At 41.0% G+C, this 11,401-nt stretch overlaps 1 protein-coding gene across 1 annotated transcript in view; it reads right to left on the bottom strand.

Moving 5' to 3' along the window:
* The window catches only part of LOC128661698 (V-type proton ATPase subunit C 1-like), a 183,087-nt gene that overhangs the window by 43,146 nt on the left and 128,540 nt on the right, over positions 1-11,401 (bottom strand). The window contains exons 11-12 of the mRNA XM_053715923.1: positions 5,600-5,692; positions 5,430-5,519 (exon numbers count right to left, since the gene is read on the bottom strand). Of these exons, the coding sequence (XP_053571898.1) occupies positions 5,430-5,519; positions 5,600-5,692 (183 nt within the window). The remainder of the gene's footprint in view (positions 1-5,429; positions 5,520-5,599; positions 5,693-11,401) is intronic.

Genomic DNA, 11,401 nt, shown 5'->3' with positions numbered 1-11,401 from the left:
TCACCTGAGCCTTTAGAGAGCCCAGATTGCTCCCATGCCAGTAGGCTGGCGTCCGTTGTCACAATCACCAGGTGGGTCTGTGGAAGCAGGTTCCCTGGGAGAGAGATCCAGGACAACCACCAAGAAGAGAATCCCTTATGTAATCCTGGAGACAGGTCCGCATTAATCTCCGTTCCACTGCCCAAGCATGCATAACTGCAGAGGTCTGAGGTGGAAACGGGCAAACGGAATGATGTCCATGGCAGCTATCATCAGACCGATTACCTCCATACAATGAGCCACTGATGCCGAGGAGAGGACTGAAGCGCCAGACAAGAATTGAAAATCTTTGATTTCCTGAATTCTGTCAGAAACATTTTCATTGATAGGGCATCTATTATAGTTCCCAAGAACACTACCCTTGTAGCTGGAATTAAGGAACGCTTTTCCAAATTCACCTTACATCTGTGAGATTGCAGGAAGGATAACAAAAAACATCTCCGTGTGGGATTTTGCTTGTTGAAAGGATGACGTCCTGAACTAGAATGTCATCCAGATAAGGCGCCACTGCAATGCCCCGCAACCGGAGCACCGCCAACAGGGATCCCAGAACCTTTGAAAAAATTCTGGGAGCTGTGGCAAGGCCGAAATCTACTGTTGACATAAAATGACCCTCGTGAAACCAAGGGAAGAATGGAACGAATAGTTTCCATCTTGAAGGACGGTACTCTGAGGAATTTCTTTAGACTTTTGAGATCTAAAATTGGGCTGAAAGTTCCTTCTTTTTTGGGAACCACAGATTGGAGGAAAATCCAGACCCTGTTCCTGCATTGGAACAGAAACTATCACTCCAGGACGGAAAGGTCCCGAACACAGTGTAATAACGCCTCTCTTTATCTGGTCTACAGATAATCTTGGGAGCAGAAACCTGCCCCTGGGAGGAAAGGTCTTTAACTCTAGTTTGTATCCCTGGGACACGATGTCCACCGCCCAGGGATCTTTAACATCCAAACGCAAGCCTGAGCGAAGAAAGAAAGTCTGCCCCTACAAGATCCGGTCCCGGATCGGGGCAGTCCCTTCATGCGAGCTTCTTAGATTGCTTTCCCTTGTTCCAAGAACGGTTGGGCCTCCAGGAAGGCTTGGACTGTTCCTGCTTGGTAAAGGGAGAGGAAGGCATACCCTTGAAGTTTTCAAAAGGAACGAAAATTACTCTGACGTCCTTTCTGCTTATTCCTCTTATCCTGAGGGAGGAAATTACCCTTTCCTCACGTAATGTCTGAAATAATTTCCGCCAATCCCGGCCCAAACAAGGTCTTACCCTTGTAAGGAATCGCCAAAAGCTTAGACAAATCCGCAGACCAGGATTTTAACCATAAAGCTCTGCGGGCCAGTACGGCAAACCCGGAAATCTTAGCTCCCAGCTTAATAACCTGTAGGGAAGCATCCGTAATGAAGGAATTGGCCAATTTAAGGGCCTTGATCCTATCCTGGATCTCTTCAAAGGAAGTGTCTGTCCGAATAGAATCAGACAACGCATCAAACCAGTATGCCGCCGCACTAGTGATGGTATCAATACACACCGCAGGTTGCCATTGTAAACCCTGGTGTACATACATCCTTTTGAGCAACCCCTCAAACTTCTTATCCATCGGATCTTTAAAGGAACAACTATCCTCTATGGGAATAGTGGTCCTGTTAGCTAAAGTGGAAATTGCCCCTTCCACCTTAGGAACCGTCTGCCAAGATTCCTTGATAGAGTCAGCTATAGGAAACATCTTCTTAAAAATAGGGGATGGAGAAAAAGGGATACCCGGTATCTCCCATTCCCTAGCAATAATCTCTGTAGCTCGATCTTGTACAGGAAAAACCTTCACCATGGAAGGTACATCAAAATATTTGTTAAGCTTACTAGACTCCTTAGGATTAACTACAACAGTAGTGTCGGAGTCATCCAAGGTAGCCAAAACCTCCTTAAAGTGAAGGTAAACTTTACAAGGTTCGATTATTGCAAATGTAAATACATATAAAATTAAGGGTACTTTAAGTCATCAGTTTTGTTATTTTTATATATTTACCGAGTTATCAGCTTTTTTCTCCCCAATTCTAATCGTTAGACAAACAGCCCGTTTTTTTGGGGTTTTTTTTTTTGGTAGTCCGGTCACGTTCTTCATTTAGCTAATAGTATGTCTGGCCGTTAGGCGGCCGTCATTTGACGTCATAACATTGATTGACGCTCTGCGCATGCGTCGGCTTTACTTCCACCCCCATCCAAGCCGGACTCGCTCCAGATTTCAGTCACGCAGGCGCAAATTGCATGTAAGGCGCGGTGTGCGCATGCGCAAGTTGTCCGTCCATCGGGAACGCGCTTTTGAGTGAAAAACCCAGAAATACACGGAGGGAGGAGCGACCGGCCGAGAACCTAAATACAAACAGTTTGTTATACAATCATATATATGCTAATATTTTAAAAAAAGTTAGCGATCTTACTATATACTAGATGGTTAATATAATAAAGCTTACAAAAACGCAAAACTTTACCTTCACTTTAACTAACAAACTGAGGTGTTCAAGCTTAAACCTGAAGGATACAACTTCAGTATCAGAATAAGGAATTACACTGTCTGAGTCTGAGATTTCACCCTCAGATGCTACCGAAGTATCGTCCTCCTCAGATTTCTAGGAGGGAACATTCTAGATGGCCACGACTGTGTCAGAAACCTTACTCACTGATTCTTTACATTTCCTCTAGCTCTTTCCCTGCAGCATGGGAAAAGTGGACAATGCATAAGATACTGCAGAGGACATGAGGGAAGCGATGTCTTGCAATGTAACTCCAGGCGGAGTAAGAGAGGAAGCGCAGGGCACTGCATGTGTGGACGATAAATTTTGTGACACTTGAGGAGAAAGCTGCGGCATATCTTGAACATTGTCAGAAGACTCCTGAACAGCAATGTTGGCTCAGAAAAATGTTGGCTCCTGAATTAGACAATGTTGGCTCAGAAAAAAAGTCTATCCCTGTAATGTAAAGTTCTCTCAATACATGAGGAACAGAAAGGGATTGGTAGTTCCATGTTGGCATCAAAACATAAAGAACATGTAACATCCTGCAGGGCCTCTTGGTCCATCTTTATTCACAAAGAAAACAAATAGATAAATAAACTGATATATTTAGAAATTACCCCACAAAAAAACAAAACGTTACTGTTCCTTTAAATTTTAAAACAAAAATTATTTATTTTTCTGCAAGAAAATAATAAACTTTCATAAAAAACATTCCGGACAACCTCTACACCTCAGCTTAACTTTGCTGAGGTGCTTACCTGCCTTACTGACAACAGAGTGAATATTCTATTAGATAATCTGGACCAAACTTTTCTATACTGTAAACTGCAGTCCGTAACAGTACTGCAACAAAGCTATTCTCCGCTCCGGAACATAGGAAGTGTATAAGGAAAAGGCACCCAACAGAAAATCAGCTAACCCCGCCCATCGTGGGCGTTACAAAATTAACCTTCCGGTCGGCTAAATATATTCTAAAGTTGCCGGGAGTAAAAGAACAAATAGCACACCACCTATTAAGCCATAAGTCTCCTCATCCCCAGTGCCTGCTATTACTGCCAATAATAAAATGATCCCCCTAGCAAAAGAAGAATGTCTCTTGTCCCATAAACAGATTTTAAAGTGCCATCTTTTTTTCTGCATAGTCAGCACTTACCTTTAGACTTACTCTTAATCAGGTTTGCAAAGTTAGGGCAGCATTAAATACATGGGAGGTGCAGTGAGGATTGTACCCACAAGTTCCCATTCCTTAAAAGCCACCACTGCTCTACTGAAGAGACTGATACGGCTACACCCTAGGACAAAGCAGAACAATCTTACACTGCTGAAAGATAATAAAATCTTGCTAGAATTATCTTCTTTCAAACACCTAAACTTTACCACTTCCTTGCTCTAAGTAGGCAAAGAGAATGACTGGGGTTGGAGGGAAGAGAGGTGATATTTAACAGCTTTGCTGTGGTGCTCTTTGCCGCATATTCCCAATAGTAATTAGATGATCGTGTCATTAGAAAGAAATAGGTATTTTTATTAAGAAAGAAACTGTTTTTTAGTGTAAGTAAGTTTAATCTGCAGGTTTTTATCTAATATTTCGAATGTTATATTTTTATTTTAGCATTTTTACAAACTTTTGTAATCCTTTACACCCTTAATTAACTTGTAGCAAAACAACTTAGAAATGTATTGTATAGGAAGTATAGCAATAGAATCCAAATAATGTCTACATAACTGCATCCATTCAGAGAAGATATCGTAAAGAATACAAATAAGCTGGGTATGTGGACATTTCTCCTACTTTTATAAATGTATCAATCACTTGATAAGAAATTCCGCCCTTATTAAAATGAGACTGCTCGGGAGGAAAGACGACATTAGTGGGGTCTGAAGATATGGATGAAAGAGCAGGCCTTGCATTAGTGTCTTAGAACATGTAGGAAGAGTCTAAGGAGGTACCACCAAAGTGGGAACCAGAGACGTCTTGGTGGCAAATTTTCTGCATTTAATTATTTAAAGAATGCTAATTGCCCTTTTTTTGTGCCTAAAAATTATATATATATATATGTTTGAAAAATAGGGGAAATGACGGAGGGGACGCAACTGCTAAGGGCTAATAAGTAGTGACCCACCAGTTCTTGGACAAATACCGGTATGGCCTCAATATGACTTAAATGTGGTGCAGACCCTTGAAATAAATTATATGGGTTTTAAGACAGAGAAAAAACCTGAACCTAGTATATCAGGATGAAAGACAGGGAATTCAGCACTCTTTTCAAAAAGTTTTTTTTTTTTTTTTTTGAAGGTGCCGTTCGCAGCTGGGTGTAGTAGTATGACAAAGGCTCCGTGTGAAATATAGTTACTTCACCATTCACACTTTGAGATATCTCTGTCTGACATGATAATTGACAGCAAATTTAGCTATCTTCTGTAATATAGGTATACCTGTTGAAATTCCATGTCAGTATATGTACAAAGTTCAGATATTCACGCTAACCCCTGACCGGTCAGGTTTGTTTTATTATTATTTTGTGTTCATTTTTTCTGTTGTATGTACAATTTTTTCTTGGTCTATGGTTATAGACATATTGTATCTGTATTTTTGAAACAATATGTTTCGCTAAATAAATGCTAGAGATTGTCCTCTCTTGTGGCCACTCAAGTTTATTCCTTTTTTTTGGGATACCCCTCATTTTACCTTGATGAGCTAAATAAAAAACTTTTTGAAAAGAGTGCTGAATTCCCTGTCTTTCATCCTGATATACTAGGTTCAGGTTTTTTCTCTGTCTTAAAACCCATATAATATATATTTTATATATAAATAATAAGTTCCTTATGTCAAAACAGAATTACATTTTAAAAATTTTAGTCAAATTTAAGAAATTATTATGCTTACAAACTGTTTTTTCTTATCTGTAGATAGCCTGGTCATTTCTTCTTTGTCGGCTTTCATTTCCTCCTCATTATACTGGAAATCACGAACAACAAATCTGCAATAAAAATAATTTTATTAACAATCTTGTTTAGTCAACCCTCTCCCAAAATGCAAAAAAGTATCAAGTAAACTTACTTATTTTCTCTGGCTTTGTGACGGAAGTCATCAACCGCTTTCCTAAATAAAGTGACGTTACAAAGATAACTGTCCTGGTCTTCTGAAAGAACACTAATAGAAACAAAGAATGAAATAAAGCTATTATACTTTATTCATATAGCGTCAACATATTCTGCAGCGCTGTCCAAGTGTACAAATGTTTAAATAAAACCATGAAACAAGACTTGAAATATCAAACATTGGCAGAAGGAATTTAGAGCCCTAATCCCATGGGAATTTACAATATAGGAGGGTGAGAAACAGGAGGAGAGGACGTCATGGGTGAGAATGTTGTTAAAGGGACTGTCTAGGCCAAAATAAACTTTCATGATTCAGATAGAGCATGTCATTTTAAACAATTTTCCAATTTACTTTTATCACCAATTTTCCTTTGCTCTCTTGGTATTCTTAGTTGAAAGCTTAACCAAGGAGGTTGATACGCTAATTTCTTAGACCTTGAAGGCCACCTCTTTTCAGAATCCATTTTAACAGTTTTTCCCCACTAGAGGGTGTTGGTTCATGTATTTCATATAGATAACACTGTGCTCGTGCAGTTATCTGGGAGCAGGCACTGATTGGCTAAACTGCAAGTCTGTCAAAAGAACTGAAATAAAGGGGCAGTTTGCAGAGGCTTAGATACAAGATAATCACAGAGGTTAAAAGTATATTAATATAACTGTGTTGGTTATGCAAAACTGGGGAATGGGTAATAAAGGGATTATCTATCTTTTAAAACAATAACAATTCTGGTGTAGACTGTCCCTTTAATACCAAGTTAGATAAGCAATTGGCTTCCCTGGACAAAAATGTCTTTAGGAAGTGTTTAAAAAAAAAGGTAGATTAGGAGAAAGTCTGACAACGCAAGGAAGTGTGTTCCAGTGGGTTGGTGCCACACAAGAGAAGTCCTGCCATCAAACATGGGAAGAGGTGATAATAGAAAATGCAAAGAGCAGGTCATTGTTGGATCTTAGGGGCGAGCTGGAGTATGTTTGCAGATTAGTGAGGACAGGTAGTGGGGAGAGGCGTTGGTAAGGGCTTTGTAGGTCAGGGTGAGAATTTTGAATTTAATTCTGCTGTGAATGGGCCAGTGAAGGGAAATTAGGACAGTGGGCAAAGCGCCTGGATAGTGCACCAATAGCTTCTAACAAAGGACGCCTAGCCGTCCAGAAAAGTAGGAGTAGGTTGTGAGAAGCGCCAAAGGCAGGTGCAGTTGGTATGCTATAAATTTAATACAATATGCGAACAAAGAGTTGCAGTGTGTCTAACAACCATGTACTAAAATGGTATACAATAAATACAATAAAAAAACAGAATTTATGCTTACCTGATAAATTACTTTCTCCAACAGTGTGTCCGGTCCACGGCGTCATCCTTACTTGTGGGAAATATCTCTTCCCCAACAGGAAATGGCAAAGAGTCCCAGCAAAGCTGGCCATATAGTCCCTCCTAGGCTCCGCCCACCCCAGTCATTCGACCGACGGACAGGAGGAAAAATATAGGAGAAACCATATGGTACCGTGGAGACTGTAGTTAGAGAAAATAATTCATCAGACCTGATTAAAAACATAATTCTAAAATCAAACACAGGAAAGAGGCGCCGTATGTGTGAATCTGAAGAAGCCAACGACAAATATAAGACATGTGCAGGGTACTCACAATGTGAAAAGGCACTCCAATGTGCCTATAGGGGCAGGCTGGTATTCACAGCAAACCAGCTGGCTGAACCGGCTAACCAGGATACCCAAGGTAGAGGACTCTATGTCTTGATGGACTGTGTATACTGGATCCAGCAATGTGGGAACAGGAGCTAGGTGCAAACACAGGCACACCACTGTGTGAATCTGTAGGAGTACACAGGTAAATATGCAATCTGTGCAGGGTACTCACATTCTGTAGCGGCACTCAGTTGTGCCAGTAGAGGCAGGCTGGCTTTCTCAGCAACCCAGCTAGCTGTGTAGAGTATGAAGCAGGATACTAGGCAGCAATCAGGATTGGCAGGTAGCTCAGAAATGGACAATTGCAATGAGGATATATGATTAAAAAAAGGATTTTAATAAAAATTAAAAGCAATAAAATACATATATTCCTCATGCACAGTAAGTAAGTAGCATGCAACGCGTTTCTCGGTGTCAACCGTTTCCTCAGACCAACACTGAGTGGACAATGGTGAAAAATTCTAATAATAATAACAACAACAAACAGGGAAACAGAATTTATGTTTACCTGATAAATTACTTTCTCCAACGGTGTGTCCGGTCCACGGCGTCATCCTTACTTGTGGGATATTCTCTTCCCCAACAGGAAATGGCAAAGAGCCCAGCAAAGCTGGTCACATGATCCCTCCTAGGCTCCGCCTACCCCAGTCATTCGACCGACGTTAAGGAGGAATATTTGCATAGGAGAAACCATATGGTACCGTGGTGACTGTAGTTAAAGAAAATAAATTATCAGACCTGATTAAAAAAACCAGGGCGGGCCGTGGACCGGACACACCGTTGGAGAAAGTAATTTATCAGGTAAACATAAATTCTGTTTTCTCCAACATAGGTGTGTCCGGTCCACGGCGTCATCCTTACTTGTGGGAACCAATACCAAAGCTTTAGGACACGGATGAAGGGAGGGAGCAAATCAGGTCACCTAAATGGAAGGCACCACGGCTTGCAAAACCTTTCTCCCAAAAATAGCCTCAGAAGAAGCAAAAGTATCAAACTTGTAAAATTTGGTAAAAGTGTGCAGTGAAGACCAAGTCGCTGCCCTACATATCTGATCAACAGAAGCCTCGTTCTTGAAGGCCCATGTGGAAGCCACAGCCCTAGTGGAATGAGCCGTGATTCTTTCGGGAGGCTGCCGTCCGGCAGTCTCGTAAGCCAATCTGATGATGCTTTTAATCCAAAAAGAGAGAGAGGTAGAAGTTGCCTTTTGACCTCTCCTTTTACCGGAATAAACAACAAACAAGGAAGATGTTTGTCTAAAATCCTTTGTAGCATCTAAATAGAATTTTAGAGCGCGAACAACATCCAAATTGTGCAACAAACGTTCCTTCTTTGAAACTGGTTTCGGACACAGAGAAGGTACGATAATCTCCTGGTTAATGTTTTTGTTAGAAACAACTTTTGGAAGAAAACCAGGTTTAGTACGTAAAACCACCTTATCTGCATGGAACACCAGATAAGGAGGAGAACACTGCAGAGCAGATAATTCTGAAACTCTTCTAGCAGAAGAAATTGCAACTAAAAACAAAACTTTCCAAGATAATAACTTAATATCAACGGAATGTAAGGGTTCAAACGGAACCCCCTGAAGAACTGAAAGAACTAAGTTGAGACTCCAAGGAGGAGTCAAAGGTTTGTAAACAGGCTTAATTCTAACCAGAGCCTGAACAAAGGCTTGAACATCTGGCACAGCTGCCAGCTTTTTGTGAAGTAACACAGACAAGGCAGAAATCTGTCCCTTCAGGGAACTAGCAGATAATCCTTTTTCCAATCCTTCTTGAAGGAAGGATAGAATCTTAGGAATCTTAACCTTGTCCCAAGGGAATCCTTTAGATTCACACCAACAGATATATTTTTTCCAAATTTTGTGGTAAATTCTTTCTAGTTACAGGCTTTCTGGCCTGAACAAGAGTATCGATAACAGAATCTGAGAACCCTCGCTTCGATAATATCAAGCGTTCAATCTCCAAGCAGTCAGCTGGAGTGAAACCAGATTCGGATGTTCGAACGGACCCTGAAGAAGAAGGTCTCGTCTCAAAGGTAGCTTCCAAGGTGGAGCCGATGACATATTCACCAGATCTGCATACCAAGTCCTGCGTGGCCACGCAGGAGCTATCAAGATCACCGACGCCCTCTCCCTGATTGATCCTGGCTACCAGCCTGGGGATGAGAGGAAACGGCGGGAACACATAAGCTAGTTTGAAGGTCCAAGGTGCTACTAGTGCATCCACTAGAGCCGCCTTGGGATCCCTGGATCTGGACCCGTAGCAAGGAACACCAAATTTGGAAGCTTTAACCCTTAAAATAACGGAACCGGAGCCGTTTTTAACTTTAACCCCTTTACAGTCCCTGGTATCTGCTTTGCTGAGACCCAACCAAGCCCAAAGGGGAATACGATACCAAATGACGCCTTCAGAAAGTCTTTTCTAAGTATCAGAGCTCCTCTCACATGCGACTGCATGTCATGCCTCTCAAAAACAAGTGCGCAACACCGGCGCGAAAATGAGGCTCTGCCTATGATTTGGGAAAGCCCCTAAAGAATAAGGTGTCTAAAACAGTGCCTGCCGATATTATTATATCAAAATACCCAGAATAAATGATTCCTCAAGGCTAAATATGTGTTAATAATGAATCGATTTAGCCCAGAAAAGTCTACAGTCTTAATAAGCCCTTGTGAAGCCCTTATTTACGATCTTAATAAACATGGCTTACCGGATCCCATAGGGAAAATGACAGCTTCCAGCATTACATCGTCTTGTTAGAATGGGTCATACCTCAAGCAGCAAAAGACTGCTCACTGTTCCCCCAACTGAAGTTAATTCCTCTCAACAGTCCTGTGTGGAACAGCCATGGATTTTAGTAACGGTTGCTAAAATCATTTTCCTCATACAAACAGAAATCTTCATCTCTTTTCTGTTTCAGAGTAAATAGTACATACCAGCACTATTTTAAAATAACAAACTCTTGATTGAATAATAAAAACTACAGTTAAACACTAAAAAACTCTAAGCCATCTCCGTGGAGATGTTGCCTGTACAACGGCAAAGAGAATGACTGGGGTAGGCGGAGCCTAGGAGGGATCATGTGACCAGCTTTGCTGGGCTCTTTGCCATTTCCTGTTGGGGAAGAGAATATCCCACAAGTAAGGATGACGCCGTGGACCGGACACACCTATGTTGGAGAAAACAATTATAATTATAATGGAAATAATAGGAATTATAGGCAATACCATGGGCCTAGACAAAATCAATGGAATAATAATAATTACCAACCCATAGAGGTTATGACCAATCCCATAGAAGTTATGACGGCCAAGATACAGGAAATAGGCCCTATAACAACTACAATGGGAACATGCCGACTCCTAGATTTGACACCCACAATGGGAGTATGTTGACTCCCAGATATAATACTAACCATTATAGAAATTCTGGGAATTCTGGGAACTTTACACCACAGAATGAGAGACCACCCTATAGTGATAGAGACTATAGGAGGAATTTATCTCATCAGGATTCTGATAACCCGAACTATATACCTATATATAATAGATACCAGCCCCTAAGTCACATAGATGGCAATCAGTCTGCACCTGAAGAGGTGGCAAATAGGGACAACTTACCTTCTACGTCTGGTGGGTTTTTTTAGAGACCCCCAGTTGGCACCTCTTTGGAGGAGGCCAACACCACAAGCACCAAACCAAAAAAAGAGACCGTACCCAAACGGGGAAAACGAGGCAGAGGGAAAACCCACCAAAAAGCACAACTACAAAAATTGAAAAGTGGAATTTTCAATCTGTCCTCACACATCCTCACAGATGATGAAGTTAGAATTCTAGGTAGAGGTTTATCCTATTGTCCTCCCAGCACACATAATCTTTTCAATCTATTTGTAGATTTGAATAGATACACACGAAAACTGTCTCTGCAAAGATATTTTGCATTAAAAATGATGAAGAACCGCAATATATCAGGTATACCTATTACTTTAGATTCACAAAGAGAAAGAGAATCATCCAATCTTCTCTATTGTGATCCCAGTCAAATCACAGAAACTCTTTTTGAGGAAT

This window comes from Bombina bombina, chromosome 5, assembly GCF_027579735.1.
Source record: "Bombina bombina isolate aBomBom1 chromosome 5, aBomBom1.pri, whole genome shotgun sequence".
NCBI lineage: Eukaryota > Metazoa > Chordata > Amphibia > Anura > Bombinatoridae > Bombina > Bombina bombina.
This window is presented reverse-complemented; position numbering and strand designations above follow the sequence as displayed.